The sequence below is a fragment of the Fundulus heteroclitus genome, chromosome 17, assembly GCF_011125445.2.
Source record: "Fundulus heteroclitus isolate FHET01 chromosome 17, MU-UCD_Fhet_4.1, whole genome shotgun sequence".
Classification (NCBI taxonomy): domain Eukaryota; kingdom Metazoa; phylum Chordata; class Actinopteri; order Cyprinodontiformes; family Fundulidae; genus Fundulus; species Fundulus heteroclitus.
Genome location: NC_046377.1, coordinates 19,944,548 through 19,969,463, shown reverse-complemented (window position 1 = coordinate 19,969,463; position 24,916 = coordinate 19,944,548). Strand labels below are relative to the sequence as shown.

The 24,916-nt window shown below is 39.9% G+C and overlaps 1 protein-coding gene across 1 annotated transcript in view; it reads right to left on the bottom strand.

Moving 5' to 3' along the window:
* Positions 1–24,916, bottom strand: part of si:dkey-97m3.1 (fatty acyl-CoA reductase) — a 64,727-nt gene that overhangs the window by 37,951 nt on the left and 1,860 nt on the right. Inside the window, exon 2 of the mRNA XM_036148889.1 lies at positions 1,932–2,204. Coding sequence (XP_036004782.1) covers positions 1,932–2,204 — 273 coding nt within the window. The remainder of the gene's footprint in view (positions 1–1,931; positions 2,205–24,916) is intronic.

The following is a 24,916-nucleotide window of genomic DNA, read 5'->3' as shown; positions in this document are numbered from 1 at the left end:
AGCCCTACGCAACGCTTAATGCATACTGAAGCAGCAAAACGACACTCCTGCCAATAAGATTAGCTTATTTGTAAAAACTAATAACTATGATGTTTATTTGCCCTTACTGGAGATTCCTATTCTTATCTTTTGAATTAAGAATCAAGCATCAAGAAGCTTTATTGTCATTATGCAGCCATAATGTAATTTTGGTGAGACGTCGGCTCTGAATGCATATATCACAACGCAGACAGAAAAAAAAAAAAACCACTCATGTAAAAGTGAAGAATGAGCATTCCTAGACCCTCACAAATAAAATATTAAAAAAAACTAAATTTAAGGTTAAGGTGTACAACAGGGGAGAAAGCCTGCAATTATTAATAGATAATATGGCATTTTCAGATAATAATGAGATGTTAACAAGAGAAGTGTTAGGTTAAAAAGAGAAGTGGCAGTCAATTCACAGAGATGTATAAAACTGGGAAATTTGCAATAATGCACCAGACAAACATTCCCTAAGAAGCCAAAAAGTGTGCAAAGAGTCATCAGCATCTTATAAATGTTACATGTACAAGTTTTTTTATATTACTTTTTACCTTAACATGTTCATTTAAAGAGCCTAATCCCTTATTTTAGAAAACCTAAAATTCCCTTCAAACTGTTCTTACACATGAGTGACTTAAAAATGTGGTTTTCTTAAAAAAAAAAAAAAATTAGTGCCTCTCTAAAACAGAACGGTAAAACGGTACGGGTGATAATGTCTCGCCTGAAACTGCAGAACACAACCATCATGCTTATTGGAACCAGAAAAGCATTGAGTGAGCCCTTTTACTTTCCCAAAATATCCTCTATGCATGAAAGGTGGGTCAAAATCCTGAATGTAAATTGGTCGAAAGAGTAAACATCTCATTATGTAGTTATTGTAAACTTGGCTTTAAGAGAAGGGACCATCAAAACCGATAGATAAAGACACAATTTAGCTTGTGCTACTGCTACAACAGATAGCGGTAGCAAAGTCACCAGCCGGACCAACAAACACACTATGGGCGTTTGTTATGGGGAACCAGATTTACCATAATTGTTACATTACAGTGTCCTGGGAATACTGTGTTACATTATTGTAGTACAGGTTAAGACTCATGAGTAAGTGAGACTTTCAGCTTCTTCCATTCACTAATCCTATATCTTATACAACCTAGTATAGGCCGCTAATAAAAAGTATTCATCTGACACAGTTTACAGAAAAATGGGACTGCTGGCGTTCTTACACATTAGAGTAGAAATGCTGGTCAGAACTGGAGCAGAAATTCCCATGTTTACTGAAAGCTGCTAATTTTTATTATTCTTTTATTCTAGTTTTTTTTTTAAATCATTCACATGTATGGTATATTACAAGCAGACTGGGTTAGCCATTGAGTGCTTTAATTATTTTAAGTAGGGTGCCAGTATGTTAGGTCTCCGAGTCACCGCTCTAAATGTTTCTCCTGACCTTCAACATGGCTGAACACAAATAAAAAGGAAGCTACAGAAATTATAAATTCTCTTTAAAGCATTTTAACAACAATCTACAGCTTTCAGTGTCTACAAATAACGGAAACGATTTCAGAACAAGGTTCTGGTTGTAAGGGATGAACTAAAAAGAGTTTAGTTTCTTGTTCAATGAATTTGTATACTCAGGAAATAATAAAAAAAATGAAGTAATCTTCAAATACTGACCTCTGCTTGATAATTTCCCAACACAAAAAGCTATAAAAAGGGGTTTATTTCGAGATTTTATTAAATCATATCCCCAAAACTAAAACCAGCAGCTTAGGAGGATGTAGCTGCTGCTGTGAACAATGCAGCGCACAAAGACATTTTTAAGAAGCTGTCTGGCCTTCAGAGCTTAACCAAAGGCCCCGGTGCAAACATGGAACACCTAATAACTCCCCCTACGGGGGGAAAACGGTTACCTTGCATTTCATCATGTCGCTGACCCTCTTCTTCATGGGCTGCCCCGCTTTGGGTCTAACAAGGATGTAGAGGGCTTTGACATCAGGACAGGACCTCAGCAGCTTCTCCACCAGCACCTTCCCCATGAAGCCCGTGGCCCCTGTGATCAGCACGTTCTTGCCCGCGTAGTACTCCGGTATGGACGCCATGCCGCCGCTTATCAGTCTGCGTTGTGCTTCTGACGTCTGCTCTCCTTCCTCCAGCCTGTCGAGATCCTGGCCTTCTGACAACTCCTGCAGAGGTAGAGCAAGGATATACAGTTGAAGACCGACCGTACCTTTAAAACTACTTGAGAGAGTCTAGCTGATGAAATCATAGCTTTTGAAGCTTCTCGTTAAATTCACAATACTGTCTGCGATAGGGCTGAACAATTAATCGCATTTTCAATATAATTGCGATTTAAAAAAAAACGCAATTTCGAAATCGCAGAGTCAGCAATTTTTGGCTATGTAACAATCAGGGAATTAGACACGTCCATTAGGTGTTGGTAATATGTTTAAAGTGGGTTTGCCTCCACATGGAAGTGAAGACAGTTGCAGCAGTGAGATAATCTAATTGTATTACTTGTTTTAGAGTTTATATAATCATACATAGCATTAAGTACAGGTCAATCAGTTTAATACATAGACTTGCTTGTTGGTTGCACTTTATGTTCAACAAGGATTGATGTCCAAATCAACTAAAAGCTGTTCTCTTGAATAATATTCTGATTAATAGAAACATCAAAAGTTCTTGTTTTAAATAGTCCTTGTTTACAAACGTCTTTATTTAGACGCCATTTTTGTTGCTTGTGGTTAACGCAGAGAAAAGTCAAAATTGCAATTTTGGTTGAAATATATTGAAGGCAGAACGCAATCATTTCTGCTCCGAGTTTAGATGCTGTGGGTCTTTTAGCAACTAATCTGCACAGCAAGGAAACAAAATGATTTGTTGTTTGTATATGTTTAAAAAGACATGATAAATGAAATTGGGGGGAAAAAAAAAAAAAATCGCATTAAATCGCAATATTAAGAAAAAAAATCGCAATTAGATTATTTTCCAAAATCGTTCAGCCCTAGTCTGCAATTAACTAAATTTGAAATGTTCTGCCATAATGACCAGTTGAAGAAAGGGAAAGCCGGAAAGCACCAACAGAACTCTGAATTACAAAGGTGGCAGTAGCATGATGTGTTAGCATTTTGCTGCACTTCACAAAATAGACGGCGTCACGAGGAAAGAATGTGAAGGAACATTTTTAGATTTCACAATTAGTGGGCGGAGCTGCTTGAACAAGATGGCCGACAAACCTGTTGCACCAGTTCTGTCAGGAGCAATGGGTCAAAATTCCAGCAAACCATTAAGAGTCTGTTTATAGTGTACAATAACCCCCAGAGAAAGTGGTTGCCACACATTTTAAATACTGTAACAGGCTGGCAAGCATAAAAGTGTGCAATAATATGCTAAAAATGATGTTTAGTGGAAATATACCTCCACTTTTACCTACAAAACGTACAAACTGATAAATATCCGCAGCATAACAAGAGGAGACGGGTTTTTTTTATCATTCTGGAGCTAAATACTCCTGACAGAGTTATAATCAGCAGCTAAATTAAAAACACCCTCAGTTTTTTTGTAAAGCAACCTTCTTTGGCCCGTCCTTGCTGCTGAACGAAAGACAAATCAAACCCTATTGACACAATCAGCTGAACTTTTATCCTCCGTCGGCTACAAACAGGTGAGCAGCCGTCTTCAGATAGGGCTTCATTTCTGCAAACACCTCGCCTCACGAGGTTTTTCCTGGAGGAGGGTTTATCAGAACTGGGTGTTGACTCGGTTATTCTTGCATCATTTGATTTACATAGCTGCGGCTCCATTAGCAGGAAGTGTTGTTTTTAGTCATCACAATCTTAACTTAAATACAGGCAAAAGGACGACTGACTCACCGTTGCTTTGAAACTACTGACACAAAGACCCGCTGATAAAGTGGCCCTGACCTGACCTCCTTTGAATATCTTTTTCTAAACAGCTCTCTCAAGATGTCACACTCACCCTCAAGCTATGTTCACGTGCAGAAAATTTCACGATCGGATTCAAATGTATTTAGATTAAATTGTACCGTTTATATGGGCACACGATGAATTAATCTGATCATGATGTGTGTTCATGCACCTGGCTTTATTCAGAATATAAGCACTCTGACATGCACATTTATCAAACACCCCTAAAAACAAACAAACAGGAGAAGTACTTCCGTCTTTGCTAAACAACAAAAAAATAAAAGAAAGAAAAAAAGAAAGCAGTATTATACGAGTTCGTTTGTCTTCTGAGTGCCCAGGCTGCACTTGCATGATGTTCTAATTACGGCTGAAACGTTACTGAATAAACTACAATATTCCGATTACTTTTGTCCATGTAATTGTAACTAGTGTTAGATAAAATACCCTTGAACTGTCTCTGCTTCTATGTCACCTCTATTTATGTATTTTTTGCCACTTTGGTCATTTTGAACATCCAGATAACTAAAGCTGGGACTGATCCGTCTTTATCAGACCCGATACCGACCTCATTCTTAGATCTGACGTTTTGCTTTTGCTTGACGCTCCATTGTCCCGTGTAACTGCAAGTCAGTTATGACTACGTTGAACCTTGAGGGTTTAGGCCATGGGTTAAAGCAAAAATTATCAGTTTGACTGAAATTGTTTTCCAGTCAGCCCATATATTCCCGGGGCCGTGGACGTCATGCCACATTTGTTACCTCACTGTGCTTATTGTGCAAAACTTAGACTTAGACAACTTTATTTGTCATTTTGTATGCACAGAGTGCGTACAGAACGAAATTTAACTGCAGTAAAAGTTAGATTACAGTTTTAGGTGCATTAAAAGTAAACAATAGATTTAAAATATACTATAAAAACAATTGAAGTGTAAACATTGCAGGAGAAGGTCACAGTATACAAACCATTGAATGTACAGAATTGGGTTGTGCAAGGATGCTTTTTAAGGACTAAGAGTTCAGTAGCATTTATAATGCTAGATGGAGATGCAATGATGCAAAGTGTGCAAATATGCAAAGGTTGTGCAGAGTTTATAGGTTGTATTTCAACCGTTCAACAGCCGTTCAAAATCTGGTAGTTTCAAAATATCCATTGACAATTCCTGTATCTCTCCCACCTTTCGGCTTCAGAGCCTTGGCGTCATCCTGGATAGCCTCTCCATCCTCTCCATCACTTTCCACATCCATAACATCACCTGGTTAACTTTAATATTTGGAGCATCAAGTTCTTCCTTCACACTTTTACCAAACTGGTCCACAGTCCACAGTCCACTTTACAGTTTTAGCTCCCTTCCCTCCCTGTCCTCCAGAAAACCTCCATAAACTACAACTAGTACAAAAGACAGCAGCTTGCATCATTACATCATCTACTTCACATCTGAACATTAACTCCACTGACTCCCTATCACATTCAGTATAAATTAATCCTATGAACATACAAAGCTAACCACAACCTGGACAAAGCAGGACACTTAACGAACATTATGATCACGTCATACATTTTAATTTACCACATATCTCACATTACAAGAATCAGTCTCTGATTTGCTCATTATTGCACATCAATTAATTACCACAACTCCTGAGTTTATAAAAAGGCCTCACTTAAATATTTTAATGTGTAAAAAAAACTGCTAACTTGTAGCCCTGTGACTGGAAACCGTCACATTTTATTAATATCATACACAGTGTGTATGATATTAATAAAAAAAAAAAAAAGAAAGTACTGGATCGGAATGCTGGATTGGTGTCATGTCTCTGATATCTGATCCAGCAAATTAGTCAGTTTTGGAGCCGATATCCGATCCCAGCATTGGATCAGTGCATCGCTTTCTAAAACCATCAAAATGTTTCTAGTTAATAGTAATAGTAGGCCTGGTTTCTGACAGATCTTTAGAGTCCTAAAATTACTTTAAATAGAACAGGTCTGCCAACAGGAAGTAGGCGACGAGATCTCAAAAAAATCTAAATCTAAAAAAAGTCAAGAACAGAGTCATAGTCATAGACACCTGTCAGTCTGGAAAGGGCTACATTAGAGTTCAGCTAACCAAAATGACTTTAAGAATGGACCCTGAAGGTCACAATGAACCGATAAACATATCTAGAGCACTGCGGGGCCTCGGTTGTCTCAGCTAACGTCAGTGTTCTTGAATTAAGTGTAAAAAATACGACCATTTTGCAAAAACAGACCATCTAGCCCAGCTGTAGAGTCAAGGTCTAAGGTGACGTTGCTGCTTCAGGAACTGGCAAAGTGGACTTTCTACCAAAAATAATGGTGAAGGAGAATGTCCAGCCATCAGTTATTAGCTTTAAGTTAAAGCACACCTGTAGACAACCCTACAGTGTGGCTGAATTACAAGACTTCTGCGAAGAAAAGCGGGCAAAAAATAATTAAGTAATTAATGTTCTCTTTATCTGAGGTGAATATTCTTTCCAAGCTCTAATTTTAAGACTTTTTTTTGTCTTTTTTTTAGATGTTTGCTGAGTCCTGTAAGGCCTGTTTGAGTTTAACACATCACTGCCATGGCAGGTTTTTAAAGAGCCCTTCAGAGAACGAGCAAATTCATGGCAACTTTATAACAGCTGGACTTTGGAGGCAGGAAAAAACCGCACATAAATGAGTGCAGATAAAACCCAAGCGAGCAGCTGGTTTATTATCGTCCAAGTTTTAAATGCAATAAGATAAAACCTGGGAGAAAGCGAAGCTCAAAAAACAATCCTCTCTGGGTTCAGTTGTAAAAAAAGTTAAAGCTTATCTTTTATAACGCGGCGCCGTGTGTGAATTGCATGCAAGGAAGCAGAATTATTGTTGATTTTATTGCTTTATTTCCCGTTTTAGACGCTTTATGTTAAAACTAAGCACCACGCATGTTTGACTTTGTCCTTCCTCCCAAACAGTAACCGACAGCGACCGAGTCATCGTGGGGCTGCAGCCGCGCTTCTCTGTGTGACTCAGTCAGACCGACATCCAGCTCTCGGATCACAGCCTTGTGTCAACATGTGGGCTCGTAGCTCGCCAATGTTGCTGCTTATTTGTGTGTAACCACGACAACAACGCACCAACGCATCCCCCCCGAGGGTTTTGATGACAGCTTCCGCTCTCTGGTTTGTGTCGTTGCCTCCTCACCAACACTCAGAAAAGAAGGGCAGAAGTCAGCCTCTTTAAAAAAAAGAAGGAAAAAAAAGATAGAAAAAAGGGAAAAAAATGAAAAAAGAAAAAAAAGGGGAAAAAAAGAAAAAAGGCAAAAAAGGAAGAAAAAAAAATAGATACCAAACAGCTTAAACCAGATAAAAAGACGCAGACTTTAACTGTTTTTCTCCCCCCCCCCATCCCCCATCCCCCCCTGTTGTCTGACAATACCTCAGGTGGCTTTTCCTGGTTCAGTTCATTAGGAATACCAACAATATCTCTAATTAGATCATTTGAACTTGACCTGTCCAGAGTGTCAAAATAAGACACTTTGCAGCCTAGTGTTGAAGCGTTCACGAAGCTCCACCTCCGTGTTTCACATTTGTAAATTAATTTTGTTGTTTGTATTTAAAGAGTATAATTAAATTTTCTGCTCAAAGCGGTTAAAGTAAATTAATGCCCACTCCTGAGTCCCGACAGTAGATGCCGCAAGTTTAAAAACAAAAGTCTAACCTACTGGATCTAGCTAGCTACCTGAAAGAGCACCTGCTAGCTAACCATTATTAATAAAACTTTGATTCATTAATACAACTTTTGAAATTATCCCCCCCTCTGGTTTTTTTGCAAATCGCACACTGCTAAGACCCTACATTTCTCCAAAGGAAGTGAATCCCCAAGTAAACTTTTTTAGAGTTGCACAACATATTGAATCTCTTTTGAAACTCTTAAAGACTTACAATAAAAAACTTACAATACAGCTATAGGATTAATTCCGGCCAATCATCACCTTAAAATTTGCCTTAATTCTCACCCTCATATGGGTGATCAAAACATCGTTCCTTTAAGCCAGGCCAATAACGACCCTACCGACTCCTCGTTACAGAGGAGAGGACCAGTTTTGGTTCAATCTGCTGGCTTAATGGCTTCAACGACCGCCCATTACTAAGGGGGTGGACCTGTTTCGGTTGAATTTGCATGTTATCTAAGCCATTACAGGGGCTTTGTTTGGACAGTAGTATAAAGCTTGGTACTCCACATTACTCCAGACTTTTTGAATTGAGAAAGCTTCCTGGGGAGGAAGCGAAACGTCTTCAACTAGGGAAAACAAGTCCAGTTGCTTTGTTTTTTTTTTACTTTTTTTGGAATAACATATTGAATCACACAAGATATTTAATCACAGCCTCATAATGAATCGCAGTGGCAAAGACGCTACAGACCATATAGAGTGGTGCGAACACTGTGCAATGGTAAAGAACGACAAGCCCGGATGACGACGGTTAATCATAATTGATATCAGTAGCGTTACTTGTTAAATATTTTCCAGAATTTTGCAGACTATAATCTTGGTTCTAATGGTTTAATGCTTCCCCGCTGAGAGGCCTTTCAGCCCACGTTGGTAGAGGACGTGTTTCACTGTAGATAGTATTTGTTCAGGTGTTGTTTTGCTCATTACGTACCAGAAATACGGTTCCTTCATGAGCAGTATGATCACAGGACATTCCCACGCTCTTTATTCCTGCATTTGATTGTTTGACCACATTAGCCTTCTGGTATTTGCAGCCAAGGATGAATCAGACTTGTGGAGATCCACAGTTATTTTCCTGATATCTTGCCAGATTAGTCATTTCCCCCCCCCCATGATGTCACATAAGGAGAAATTGTGTGCCGTATTGTAAATCAGATGTTGTTATTTAACCTATCAGAGGCTTACCAAACCATCATCATCTAGGGTTACCCAAATTTAGTGTATGTAAACACCAAACGTATGAAGAGAGAAAAAACAAAAAAAAAAGCCCTAAAATAATATTTTCTTGCAAGTACGCACGGTAACACAAAACCGCCGTTGCGAAATGAAGCCACTGTGGGACCCGGTTTCATAAATAATCGTTTAGGGTCTCCTAAAACGGCGGATCGGTGTGGACGAGGCCTGACATTTAGCAGATTAAAATATTGTTAGTTGTCCTAACTGACCCAGACAAGATAAACAGGGCCTGATTCAGTGGCAGGCAATGAAAATGTTATAGTTATCATTAGAGATGGACGATATATCAGCATTTATATCGGTATCGGCCGATGTTAGACATTTTAATATATCAGTATTGGTAAAACTGGCCCGATATTAACAACCGATGTCTATGTCTATTTCCATCAAGTTGCCCTTTGTGCCTGTGTTTCAAGAGGGGGGTGTAGGATGTTGGGCATGCAGTTTTGGTTCTGTCATATGTAGGGCTGTGCATAAAAATCGATATAAAGATTAATATCGATATTTTTAAAAACGATTTAATATCGATATTCTGGCTTTCAATATCGATATACCTCCCAACCTCTAGGGGGCGTTATTACAGCGCAACCATTACAGTTCACAGCGAAGGAGAGCAAGTGAGACGAATTTGTGGAACGGCCGACAGGATTTTAGAAGCTCCTTTGTCCCTAAAATCAGATGTTTGGGCACATTTTTGGTTTCTGTGACACGTTAAATGCATTGAAGCAAATGCACTTTATTTTCCTGTTAATATGTCTGTGATCAATAAATAGAACATAAACATAATATTTGGCTGATTTTGGTGATTGAATCACTGAGCATTAATTCAAAGTAATAAATATCGATATTGGAATCAAAGCAAGCTGAGCTATGTATCGAGAATCGTATCGTATCGTGAGCTGTGTATCGAGAATCGTATCGAATCGGCTCATCCTAGATGATACCCAGCTCTAGTCATATGACAAATAGTGTTGCACCGATACCTATACCAGTACCGGACGGGGCCCCGATCCAGCACTAAAATGGTGGTATCGGTATCGGTGAGTACCAACAAATAGGCACCGATACCATTTTGATGTTTATATGTCACTTGAACGCAGCCTTCTCTCTCCCGACTAGTATTATACATGTTATTTAAGTTCATGAAAATTGCACTATTTTTGCCTTTGAGAGCCAAAACTCAGGGTTTAAAAGATATTATTCAATTATTAATGTAATTTTACTGTCTTACTGTTGCACTACTATTATACATGTTATAATTTCACGAATGTTGCACTATTTTGGCCTTTGAGAGACAAAAGTTTATTCAACTATTGTCACCCATTCCAGGTAGGCAATAAAATGTTCTACCACCCTAAGTAGTATGCAGTTCTTCATATATACACACACACACACACACACACACACACACACACATCAATTTCAAACAGATGGTATCGGTATCGGCCAATACCGCACAGCCAGGTATCAGGTATCGGTATCGGGGCAAAAAAAATGGCATCATCGCAACACTAATGACAAATGCATCACAGCCAGGATGGTGGGTTTTTTTAAATGAAGAAGCAACGTCAGCAGTGTGGTAATTTTTCACGGTGTCGAAATAAGACATAAGAAAAGCAGCGTGTGAGTCTAAACCATTGAACTGGAAGAATCAGAGCTCACCTTAACTTTATGTAATATAAACATATTTTTGATGCATTTATCATTTTAAATCCATGCAAACACAGGTATGATTAAAAAGGAAGAGCAACTAAATAAAATAGCATTTTAGATGCATTATTGAACAGGCTTGAGGGCACCACATATGATCCTTGGGGGCTGCCTGGTGCCCGCAGGCACCCAATTGGTGACCCCTGGTCTAGACTATAACCAACATACAAAAATTCACTTTCAGTCGGTACAAAGTTGTACTTAACTTTACCATCACAGAAACGCAACAGACAGACACGCACAGGTTATATAATATTACACATAAATATTGGATATCGGTATCGGCCAAAACTTTCATGTCGGTGCATCCCCATATATCGTTAGATAATGTATGTAAATAAATGTTGTACAACAGAAGTTGGGGGATATATTCCCCTTTTGCATGTGGCAATTGTCACATGAATCTAAAAGTGTGGGGGTGGGGAGCGTACCGTTGAGATTTACTGAACTGCATGCACAAATTAAATGAAAACAGGTCCCAGCTCAGGTCCTCTGCTGAGGCCTCAGACATTCCTGCTTTGTTCGACACAGATTCCCCGCAGACACGCCAACAAGAGCAGAGGGGCTGAAAGTCACTCTGGATTAACGCCCGACAACAGAGATTCCTGCTGCCGGGCAGGACCTGGAATAGACCCACAAGTGTGAGACGGACCTAACCGGACAAACGCATTAGTGCAAAGGGAGGCCAGACGCAACCCCTGCATCTATCCAAGCCTTTAAGCTTAAGGAGATGCTGGGCACGAGAAGAACTCTGCTTTGTCTCTTATGGCGGACCTCTGATTATGAATATTGCTCATCTGTTGAAGGGTGGTGTCGGTTAACAGCTCAACACTGGTTCAGGAATGAAAGTTAGACTTTGGTCATACAGCTATTGGTTAAAATGTGTAAAATACAAACAAAAATGACTTCAGACTTTTGTTGCACTCAATCCAAATCTTTAATCCAGGATAAATGAATGACCAGAGCACCCTGAACAAATGTAGGAGACCATTAGGCGTTGTCCTATTGACAAAGAGAGCTAATCTAATATATAAGTAACTTATTTACCCTATTTTCTACCATTGATCACAGTCTAGGGTTTCTTTAAAGATGTTCATCTGGTTTTTTCAGAGTTGATTCAATGACTTGTAATGAAAAAGTCAAATGTCTTTCGGGGGTTTCTTACCGATTCAAATCAAAGTCACAGAGGGTCGCCGCAGAACTAGAGCCGGGACGTGCTGGAGGTCCAGCAACACCACCGGGCAGCTGAGGTTTACTTTTGTCTAGAGCTTATGCAGCTGTAACCCAGGCCCTAATTTCCTGTTTCCTTTTCTGCCTGCTTGAGTTTTTTTTAAGATGGTGTTTGTCTCAGGCAGGTTGTTTAAAGGCTCAGCTCTGCAGCATAGCTACTGGACGTTCCTCACACAACTCCTCCATTAGTAGGTCAGCAGCCCAATGCTGCTGGAGACATGGGCAAGGAGGAAAAAAGAGGTCTGCAGCAGCACGCTGGCTTTTAGAAAAAGGCTTAAAAAGGAGACGAGCGAACAGGGGAGAGAGGGTAACAAGAGCAGAAATGCAGCTCATAATTAAAGCTGCATTAGTCACCTTCAACGTCAGCAACAAGCGACACAAAGGAAACAGCATGCCGCCTTTCCTAAATACCACCATGCCGACAGGAGGGGGAAAAAATAAACCCTTTAGAGCTCGGCAAACACTTATTTTCCTCACCTGACGGCCTCCGGTGGAAACGCCTTATCTCAATCCGTGATTCTGCCCACACGTCCGCAAATGTTTGCGGGGTTCTCATAAGCAAAACACTGCAAACTGTAAGTCCTGACGGGAGGGAGGCAAAGCGTCGTCTCCAAATGCCGTTTGTAATTTTGGTTTCTTATCTCTGCGACAGTCTCAGGGAAGGAAATGAGTGAGTGTTTCCCCCTTCTCAGAGTAAATTAGAGACCAAGGCAGAGAGCGGAGACTTCATCCGAAAGCTTCATCAGACTCATCTAACCCCATCACCTCCGAGGAACGAAAAGAAGAGACGGAAAGTTTTAAAACCATGACGCTTTTGGTAACATCTGCTTTGTCGGCATCATCAGAATGACCAATTCGGTTAAGTTTATTTATACACGATGGATGTCAGCTCAAAGGCCGCCAATTTCTACACAGATCCCGCCGTCATTTGGGGAAGGTCAGATTTCAGCCAAACCCAGAAGTCGGTGTGGAGCTGTGAACCAGTGTTGTAGTACTCGAGTCCGAGTCATTAGCTAAATTTAGAGACTCGTGACTTGACTTGGACTTGAGCACTGATGACTCGAACTTGGACTCCTACATTCAGATCATTCTGACTCGGAAATTGAGAAAAAGACTCGACTTTTTTTTTTTTTATATCATTAGGCTATAATTTTAATATGTCATTAGAATATTATTTGGTGTATGATTTTAATATCTAAATTATTAGTGCAATGGAATGTTACTGCTTCATGTTATACATCACACGTCACGGCATGTTCCTGCAACGAACATTAATTTTCACTGCGGCATGCCTGGAGGAGAGATGAGTGCCCCGAAGATTGTCCGTTTCGAGTTTAAGGATTTCACCTGCAATGGCAGAAAATGGAGTGCAAAATGCTCCATATGTAACAGAACAATTGACTCGACTTGATTAATAAGGACTCGACTCGGACTTGAACACTGGTGACTCGAACCTGGACTCGGACTCGAGGCATAGTAACTTGACTACAACACCGCTGTGAACGCCTGATCGGTGCGTCTCTGGTTTAAACCAGCGTGAAGGACAACAGGGCGTCCACCTGTCATTAAACGCAGCGCCGGCTCCTCTGCAGGGGCCACACATCTTACACGACGCATCGCAACGCTTTTGTCCTCTGCACAAACCCACATCAACGCACGGTCCTTTGAAGGTCCGTCTTTACGATCGCAACAACAGCAAGTTTTTTTTTTTCTTCCTAAGTCAGCCAAACGCTAATCTAGTTAGAAATAATTGTATAATGCCCCCAGCTTTAAGGACTTAGGCATTATCCCTGTAATTGAATCCGTGTCTTAAAGCAGGCGCCCGTCACAGATCTAAACGTTCAGGTTGCTGCTTCCCACCGTCAGGTATCAGAGCGTGAGCTTATGATCACACACACACACACAGACACACACACACACATACACACACACACACACACACACACACACACCTCTGCATTGTCTCTCCAGCAGCGGAGGGACTCTGTAATTACAGCAGCCGCTTCAGGGCAACAGTGCATCTCTGTGCTCTGGTGTCTGTTTACGTCTGGCCCGATGCCACACAGGCAACCGTACACTGAGACCTGTAGCAGAGTGGGGGGGGGGGGGGGGGACAAGAGGTCGTGAACCCGGGCAGTGTTGTCATCATGGGAAGATTAGGCAGCGATGCATTCAGGTAACAAACCCCGATCTCCTCTCGTCTTTTTGAGGACAGGTCACCAGAGGATGGTGGTGGGAAGGGTTGACGGCATTTGTTATTTATTTTTTCCTTCCGGTGTTTTCCAGGTTATTCTACATCTACAGCCCACAAATTCAATATGTATTTACCCTTTAAAATGTATTTATAACGCACTTTAAACACTACCAGAACCAAAGTGCTGTAGACAACCATAAAACAATGATATACACCAAATGGTGTATAAAATTAGTACTAAAATTAAGGAAAGTAAAATGCAGTAAAACAAGCAAAGAAATAAGTCTTAAGAAGGGATTTAAAATCAGAAAGGGAAGAGGCTCGTGTGACGCCCAAGGGAAGGTCACCCTCAGTACCAACTGGTCGGCTGATCTAAGGCGACGGGAGGGTGTGTAGGGATGTAGCCGCTCAGTCAGGTAAGGTGGGGCGATGCTATTGACAGATTTAAAAGCAAATAAAAGGATATTAAAAATCAAGAAATCACTTAAAAAGTATATGTCTAGCAACATGAAGTAGGCCAAAATACCTCAAAAAACGCATTAAAGAAGATCTTTGAAACAAAGTCCTTCCATGGCTCCCTGTATCTCAGAGAATAGACTTTAAAATACTTCTGTTAGTCTATAAATCCCTGAATTAGCACCTAAATACATCACAGACTTGTTATCAGTGCATCAACCCTCCAGACCACTCAGGTCTTCTTTTTTTTTTTTTTTTTTTTTTTTTTTTTTTTTTTTTTTTTTTTTTTTTTTTTTTTCTTAGTCTTCTGACTCCAGCCTGCTCTGCAGAACCAGAACCAGAACCAGAACCAGACATGGAGAAGCAGCATTTAGTTCCTATGCTCCACTGATCTGGAACAAACTTCCAGAAAACTGTAAAAGTGCTGAAAGCCTGAGTTCCTTTAAATCGAGATTAAAAACACATTTGTTTAGGATCGCCTTTGACTGTTCTAGTTAAACTGCTCTACTGAAAAATCATTAACTCAACTTTGTAGTCCAACTGTTTTTAATGTTTGCTTTTAGTTTCTATTTTCCCATGTTTTACGTTGTTTCTACATTTTATTCCAACTTGCTTTTAATCATGTAAAGCACTCTGCGGTGTCTTTGTAGTGAAATGTGCTATACGAATAAATTTCCCTTTCCTTGACGTGTGTCAGTCTGGACACTGGGACAGCAGAGAACCACAGTGAGAAATAAAATCTAAATAAATAAATAAATAAAATAAAACAGTTAAATATGGTGGTAGTGTTATGGTCTGGCCATGCTAATTCTGGCCCAATAAACATTTTTGGAGTGGCCTAGTCAAAGTTTGTGCTTTAATATGATTGAACTACTGTGGCGTGTTCTTGAACGGGTTGTTTATGCTCAAAAAACTCCGTCCACAGTGATTTGTCAGGTACAGAAAAGACTTGATAACAGTAATTGCTGCCAACAACGGCAAAAATAAACAATTAGGTTGAGGGAGTGATTACGTTTTTCAAATACAGTTACTCCTTTAAAAAAAAAAAAAAAAAAAAAAAAAAAATCACCCTTTAATTTATAGTTCAGGGTACTGCTTGCTCTAGTGTGACACCACACAATCAGTAACGCATGCAAGTTGTATCTCTGCAGCTTAAAATGCTCCTGCATGGAAAGTTTAGTGGAGATAAAGCACCGACACCGAGAAGAGGGGTGGTCATGATCCATTTGAGACAGAGATTATCGCTGCAGCTGATAAACCCCCCCCCCCCTCCTTCCCCCACTTTTCTCCAGTGGGAGTGGACCCGCAGCAATTACTGAGAAAAGTTATTTGTCCTCTGGACTCCCTGAGAGGACAGATGACACCATTCACCTTCGTTCTCTCCTGCACCACGTTTACTAATCTCTCTGAGCCGGACTCAGTTTTAAAGGGACTAAATAAAAAAAGCCCAAAACAAACAGAAAAAGTTCTCTGTGGTGGTTACAGTTGCTTCCTCGTCCAGCTTCCTGCTTAGAACATTTGTATCGGCAACAGTAAAAGTGACCCGATATAGTTTGATACCATCTCGTTGCGAACGACGCGCGGCTCGCTTGCACGAAAGCCCAGATCTGTGACGGAGAGATTTAATCAACTATCCGGCTCGAAGGTGGATTACAGCGGACACAGGTAGGCTAATTAATGCGGCCCTCTGCACGCAGCCCTTTAGCCTCACCTTCACCTGGTGCCAGCCAGGTTTCTAATTAATGACACACGAGCTCCGCCGTTTGCTGACGAGCTTCGTAAACGTCTCTTCCATGCTGTCAACTCAAAGCTACGCAGAATGGAGCGAAAAACTGCACCGGGCTGACGACTTCCAGGATGTGAAAACCACTAATTGCAGCGATGCAGCGGGATTTTAACACTACATTAAACCTTTTTTTTGCAGGTCGGTAAATGTAAAGGCGTACCTCTTGGAAAGCACTCGTAACGCTGTAAAAGTGTCTGAAAAACAAGAATGTGTGGGTCGCCTTTAACAGTACCGGCAATTTCAATATAACCAAAGTCAAGACAAGACTTGCAGCATTTCAGGACAATAGAATAAAAGCAGCTGTGAAGCATGGAGGTGGAAATGTCATGGTTGGGCGGCGCAGAAGGACCTGCTGCCACTCCAGCTATTAGGGGTTTCTCCAAAAAAAGTAAAAAACAAAAACAACTGGACTTGTTTTCCAAAGTTTGAAGACGTTTCGCTTCCTATCCAGGAAGCTTTCTCAATACAAAAAGTCTGGAGTAATGTTGAGCATCATTACTCCAGACTTTTTGAATTGAGAAAGCTTCCTGGGTAGGAAGCGAAACGTCTTCAAACTTTGGAAAACAAGTCCACTTGTTTTGTTTTTTACTTTTTTTTGGAATGATCATGATCTGGATGACTGAGAATCTTCACCAGCATATAGCTATTAGGGGGTTAGGGTGAAAATTTGTCACGGCTAAACTTTATCAGGATCAGGCTGTAGCTAATTACAAATATTTAAAAAAAACCCAAAAAAACAATACTTGTTTTACAAAGTTAGAAATGCTCTTCCATACCATTACTAGGACTAAAATTATAGACATCTCCTCTGGGTGTGTGTGGCATTGCCTTTTCATGAGACTACTGGATAATCTGTGGACATTTATGGGAATAAACCTGAAACGTAAAATATTTTAGTTTGGCTTTTTAACAGGGATTTTTAAATCTATATTTGGAAAATTATATCGTACAATCATCTTGTCTGAAAAACAACAAGATTTCATGTAAATAGACTTCAGGGCATCTATAGTGTATGTGTTTTACGTGTTAGTCTTTTGAAAGAACATTATTTCAAAATGAAAAGGGAATAAAAAAATCTGAATCAGCAGGTCAGACCTTAAATAAACCCAGGAATTGGTACTGTCCACTAAATCCTGATGCTAGTTTAAAGCAGTGAGGAAGATATTTCTAACTGCATCCACATTTGGCTTCTATGCTGTGGCTACATTTACATGAATGAAAGTCATCAGCTACAGTAGCAGCTCACTGTAACAGTAGATAAATGGAAATACAACGGCTTCTTCCCAGTTCCCACAAATCAGTATTTCAGGAACTGCACTTTGGAAATGGGCAAAAAAAAATAAAAAATCAGCACCAAGACAACAAGAAAAAACTTGCATGGGCCGTTCAGTAGAAGCCAGATCTCTTTATCTCAACTATCTGCAAAGATCAAATGTTCTGAACTGTTGACTCGATGCAATTTTGCATGTTTTATTTCCCACCAGTTCTCCAAAACATCCCTAGTAAAAATGTAACAAGCACATGTAATGAACCACTTTAATGATTTTCACCCTAAAAGTCTTACAAAAAAAAAAAGAATAAAATAAATAAATTATATATATATATATATATATATATATATATATATATATATATATATATATATATATATATATATATATAGTTTTCATATTATTAAATAGACTAATTTGGTCTTATTAAAACAGACTAATTTGGCCGGAGAGAATCCTTAGGTTTATCAACCTTTGTTTTATATCAGCGTTTAAACAGTGATGATAAATGAAAAAAAAAAAAATAGACTCCAGGTTCTTTGATGGGCCTTATACTTTTAGATGAAACAGAAAATACGAAATTTACCAAATAAAGTGGCCGCTTCGTGTCTGTCCTTGAATATGATTTCTATCTATCGACTAAACTGACCAAATAGTGAACCAATAATCATGCCGTTTTTTTTTTTGTTTTTGTTTTTGCTGGATGTATAGATTTATGAACAAGAAAAAAAAACTATTTCTCAGCGTTTAAACTGCTGATAATTTTCCAGACCCAATTAAGCCGATCAATAGGAAATTAAATGCTGCATCAGCTTCGTAGCATTGACAGATACGGGTTTGGAGGCTTTGAAAACTACAGCAAATCCCAAATTTAAAGTAAATTAGGCTTTGATTTGGAGGGTATTTTTCAGGTAAACTCAAGAAGAAAACTCATTACCAACCTGCTCAAACCAGCTGAATGAGCTCCCTCTGCATTGTTACAGTAAGAAACTGCTTCACACTTCACTGCAGGGCAATTCAGGGATGCAGCGTTCACTATACAGTCTCACTTTCTTGTTTCTGTTCAGCTAAATCCTTAAGTAAGAGGAAATAGTGTTGCACATTACACCTCACAACACAAGTCGTATACAGCCTAGGGGTAAACTATGCAAAGCGAGGTCTGGCTGCAGGCCATAACGTCGTTGGGCGTTCATCCAAAACGTTTCAGAGGCAGACAGTCAGTTCAGGCCACCCTGCCACAGGCCGCCCTAATGGTGTTCCAGACAAACACCAGTCCATCAGGCTCATCCCTTTTACTGCCATTACAAAAAGCAGGTTGAGAGACTCTTGACGCAAAACACCACGAGCAGAAGCCTTCTCAGTTGAGTCAATCAGTCAATTGTAGCTTCTTGTGATGGTAAATCTCTCGTTCTTCTCGTAGGGTGAGAGGAAGGGCGGCCCAGCCACGAGGGGAACAGTGAAAGCACCACTTAGAATCAGGAAGCGGGTTTCTAAACGTCAAAAGCCTGGATTTTGCAAAAGCTGAAGACAAGAATTGGATGCAGGAACTTGTCAGACAAATATATTTTGCTTTCTTTGCCAGAAAAACAAATCGTTTTTAGTCCCTAAACAATGCCAGGAGGTATGAGGTGTTGTGTAAGGCTGAAAAGCGAAATAAAAAAAGGTCTTTGGGTGGGGCTGCCCTGTTTTTTCACACTTGCTCAACAACTCAACAGGTGATTCACGTCAGAAACAGCCTCTGCTTACATATATTTTTTTTTTTATTGTGTCTGGACAGGAGAGCACAAAAGACGGCCCAGAGGCCTCCGTCCGGATCTACCTGTGGGGTGGGTAGCTTTCCTTTTAAAGCAGCCCCTGCAGGGTAGTTTTGTTTGCTTGACTCCCAGCTACACTCCCAGTGCTTTTCTGGGTAGATGCTGAGGTGGATAAAAAGCTTTCTCCAGGGATTTCTTTCATGTGGAACCCTGCTTGGCACTGGGCTTAGGTTTTCACGCAGTCGTTTTCGTGGAATAAAGAATCTCAGAATCTCCACCCAGAGTATCATCTTTGCAACCAAACACCCTCAGTGACGCATTAAGGTGACTGAGAAAGGTCCAAAACATCCGGGTGTGATAAAAGATTTGCCCTTCATGAAACCAAACAAGCGTGGGTTTAAACTTTGTCAGGGCCGTCTCAAGAGCTCAGGTGCTGTTGTGCAGAGGAAGTTGTACGTTTTGGGAATCTTAGGGCCCCAATTACGCTTTATGCAGATGACATCTTTTTGTATATCTAAGTCAGGGGTGTCAAACATACGGCCCGCGGGCCGGATCCGGCCCACCAAACAATTTAGTCCGGCCCTGTGGCTAAATGCATTATCATTATTAATAAATAAATAAATAAATAAATAAAAAATTCCCCCAGTGTCCTGTCTGGCAATGTGGCAATAAGAATTGTTGTCTTAATGCCAAAAAGAGCTCATCAGATTTGACTTTCACAAGTGGAGCAGTGCTGCTTTTGACATAGTGGGCCGCTTGATTTATGAATGTGAATAGTTTCATTATAATTCATGCGGGGAATATCTCAAATGATATGGACACTACAATGGGAAAGTAGGTAAGGAAAGGAAGAACAAGAAGAAAAAGAAAACAAAAGGTAAAAGAAAGAGGAGATAAAAGGAAGAGAATGATAAAACAATTATTGAAAAAAACATGTACTTCGTTTAATTGAAAATCTGCAGTTCCTATATCATCCACGAGGGGCGCTGTGTTTTAATTAGCAGATTAAGCTTCAGGTGTGGAAAAATTTTAATCATTTCTTAATTTTTATCTGTTTGATGTATTTTGTCATGTAGGACAGTGTTTTTAAGTTCCAAAAAATGTGAATAAATGTTTTTCAACATTGTACAATCACTGTGATCAGTTCTTATGCATAATGCACAAGTAAATGATTAACTGAGTAAAAGTATTGTTGAAATTGCACATACTTTTCTTAAAAACGCTGAGATTATTCATAATATATTGTGCAAAAGTGAAATTCATTTAATATAAAAATCAACAACAAGTCCACATTTCTTAGTTCTATTTAATCTTGCAATGAGTTTACATTGAGATCAGATTAAGTTGTATGCGGCCACTAAACCAAAATGAGTTTGACACCCCTGATCTAAGTTATCTAACCTCAATGCAATGTGTGAACACACATTGGGCGAGCTGGAGACATGAAACATTTTTCCAGGACTTCAGCCAGGGGTATTTTGTCCCCTTTTTTTTCCACACATGAGAACATAATTCCACAGAAAGGATAGTTAGAGTCTGTGCAGTGGGTTTGTGGATGCAGCAGAATACTTTCGAGATATGTTTTACCGCCAACTATTATTGATGACAGGTTTTTAATCAAAATCTCTAACCTTAAATTAAATTAAATACAAGTTTTCCCAGATTAAGGACCAAGTGGTTGATAACAAAACAAGAGGGGTTTGATTTTAACTCCCTACAGAGCACAAACTACAAAGTGTCAGTTTTAGGAGTGTTATGTTTTAATTTAAGCCTTGAAGTTTTGCCAGTGTGTATTAACGTCCATAATCCCTCAGCCAGAACTACAACAACATGAATTTTAGACACAGTAGAGGAAATCTGAGAAGAATAAAGTTTTTAAGGCCTGAAACTTGACAGATATTGCCACCTGAGCTTTGCATCTCTGCAGCTCATCCAGAGTTAGCGTGGGCTTTTTGAATGCTTTTCATTTCCGTCATATTGAGGATGAAAACCATTTACCAATTAGGTGAGAAAATATTTGGTTACAAATTACTTCATTAAGGTGTATCAGAGTAAAGGAGGCTAATTTCAAACGCACACCACACTTTTCAGATTTTTTTATTTAGTTTATTTGGATTTTATTCTAAATTAAAAACGATACATCATTTTCCTTCCACTTCATTGGGACATCTGATGGTTTGTCTGAAATTTAAACTTTTTTGAAAACATCTAGAAAATAAATTGTGCTTTTTTTCAATAAAAAAACAAACAGAACAAACAACTGGTAACTGCTGGATTAACCAAAAGAAAACACAGCTTCCTTTAAGCCAGCTTTTCTATTTTGTGACATATTTTAAAGTATGCCAAAACAGAGATCAGGATTTTGTCATCTGCACCAAAATGAAGGAAAAAAAAGGATGTTTTTTGATACTAGAGGTTATTTTTAAGTAGCTGAAGCTGATTTACTTTGCAGGATGCAAGACTAAGAACAAAACCTGCCCTTGGATATGTTGCAGAAAGACGTATTCTTCATTATTCCCCAAAAGATATGTAACTTTTAGGCTTTCTGTGCATTTTAGCGTGGATATAGAGTTCAACACGCCTTCATATCATAGTCTCTGCCATCATCAGTCAGCACTTTATAATAAACTGAGGGGAAAACATTTCATTTCTCTACTTTTCCTTGCAGAACCACGTCCATGCTGCGTTGGGTGGATGTTTATTAGCCACAGAAAGCACAGATGGAGAAGGGAGCACCAAGGTGACCTCGGCTGATTTACATCTACTTGTGGATTCAATTTTAAAGAACAGAGAATCCATTATCTTTTTTTTCCTCTCTTCAGATAGTTATAATAAACTGTGAGGAAAGGATGTCAGCTAATCGGAAGACATTTTTTTCGTCTGACAAGGTCTTAGTTCAAGGACTTGTTATTAATTCAGACTGAACAGCAACATCTTCAAGGTGGAAGCTCACAACTCTGGCCCTCTTCCCCCTGCTCATTTATCCTCGCCGTCTACACACTGCAAAACTAGAACTAAAAGTAAGTAGGATTTTCTTGAAATGAGTGTATTTATCCTTGATTTGAGCAGGTAAATAAAATGATCTGTCATTGGAATAAGAGTTTTGGACTTAAAATCGGAACAATTCGTCTCTATGATCTTATTTCAAGTCCAAGTTTATCTAACTATCTTATTTTAGGGGTCAAAATACTCATTCCATTGGCAGATAATCTTATTTATCTGGTCAAATCAAGGACAAATACACTAATTTCAAGAAAATTATACTTATTTTCAGTTCTGTTTTTGCAGTGCAGCTTTCTGCACCACATGCTGATTCCAGTCCACTTTGGGTTGGAATCCATCTCGTTTCTCTACCTCCTGGTTTGGTTCACCCATTATTTGGCGCTAAATGTTGTTGTTTTTTGTTTTTTTTGCTAGGGGGGGTTAACGGCACCCGTGCTGGTCTGACTGGAAAAGCCGAGCTGTTACGAGAAGTCACAAGAGCTGTTGTTTTCCACGCCTTCGCATTTACGACGCAGACGAGGCCCTCGTGTTCGTTTCTGCATCACAACGTCTCCATCGCCACAAAGGAACGAACGCCAAGCGAGAAGCATTTTTTGTGTCAGCCAGTTTTATCCTGGCTTAGATCCACTGTCACAGGTTTTCAGCAGATATTAACGATCTCAGGAGGAAAAGCCGCTTAATGACTTTTTTTTTTTTTTGTTTTAGTGCCACCAGCAAAAGCAAAGTTTTCCCACTATACCCCGAGCAATCGCTCCAAATAACAAAAGGAATTGCAGCAGAATTCAATGCAGACGCTGGGGCGTCTTTGGGGATTTGATGACCTATTTTAGTTTCCTTCAACACACTTGCCTTAAGCGAGGCTTTATTTTTCTATCAAACTGCACCCAAATGAATGCAAATATACCTAACAGGAGAACAGCGTCTGAGAAATGCTATTCAAATGAGCCCGATATAACAGCGCTATTGACAGTAGGCTGGTGCTTAAATGTAACAGCTGCACCAGAACGTACTGGACAAAAAAAATTATTGAATTACCTTGAAAATGCTTGTGTGCATCTAACACAAAAATGTAATAAAGGGGAAAAACGCTGAACTTTTTGGCCGAAATAAAAAAAACAACTACAAATGAGAGGAAAGCAACCTTGAATACACCATCCTCATGATGAAGCAGGGTGGTGGCAGTGTCATGATACGGGGATGCTAACTCTTCAAGGACAGAAAAAACTTGTTAGCGGCTGCAAAAGACAAACACAGCAGTGGAGGATTCGCTTTGAGTAGGAAAACAACAGTTTAAACTTTAAAGCGTATTCATGTTTCAAAAACGGTGGCCTAGTCAAAGTCCAGACCTAAATCCAATTGACAACCTATGGGAAGACTTGAAATCAGTGCTCATAGATACAGTCCATTTAATCTGACGGAACTGCTATTTATGAAAAAAAAAGATGTGGTAAAAAGCTGTAGCCACAGCGAAATATCTGGTGTGTTTTAACTATAAAAGCATCTTCATGTAATCGCAAACTCAATGATACTTGAAATAAAATAAAAAAAATAAATCAGATGAGAAGATCACTTCCTTTTTTACTGGCTTGTAAACCAAAAATGCTCACAGTGTGGTTTCTGGTCCAACGGCAGCAGAAACTGCTTTAAAGAAGACGAATCACTCGTTGCCCCCCCCCCCCCCCCCCCCCAGACGACGCCTTTAACAATGTCCAAACTAAATCATATGGGAGAGTTAAACAAGATTAAACATTTAAACAAGATCGAAAACTCGATCTGCAACACGATCCGCTCACCTCCACCTGCATTAAATGGATTTATGTCGTAGCAGGAGGGGGGGGGGAGGCTGTTTGGCTGCTAGACAGGAAGTTAAAACGCTCCCCACCCCAGACCACAAGAAGAAGCCTCCTCTGACCACAGATTCAAGAAATCAGCAGCTCCCACGTGGTTCTCTGCTCCGCGCTTTACGCTACTATCACCGCTACGCCGTAGCATGTGCAGGCGCAGGTCGACGAGGACTGGAAAGAGCTGAAGCACGTCTCCAGTAAGCTTTTAAAGATTCATGCAAACCCTGCAACGAGAGACACGAGGAAGGGAAGGGGAGCGCACGTGTGAAGCGGCGGTCTGACATGGGGGCAGGATGCGCACGTAAACAAGGCCCGCTTTCGAATCAGGAAGTCACATTTTTTTTAAAGTCTGCCTTGCCTGGACATCTGCTGCAAAATTTAAATGGTGTTATTTTAGTAGGAAGTAAAAAAAAAAAAAAAACAAAAAAAAAAAGAATGCAGAGGGATTTTTTTTTTTTTTAAATCTTTGTACAACCACAGTTTAAGTAGCTTATCTGAGAGGGAAATTTAGGCCATGCCCCGATGAAAACTGGAGCTCTTTAGGCTTTCTGTGGTGCAAAAAAAAAATCCATGAGAGGCACTTTTTATTTTATTTAGTCGCAGAAAATCAAATATTAAAACATCAAGTGCAGCCGTGGGGTGTTTTATGGCACTGAACGGGACCGACACGCCTGCACCACAGCCTGGAGGGAAAGGCTCTGCTGCTGTAAAGGAGGAGAGGCCTCTAGATAAAGCAGAGGTTCTGCAGCTCTGCCTCCACAGATACAAAACAT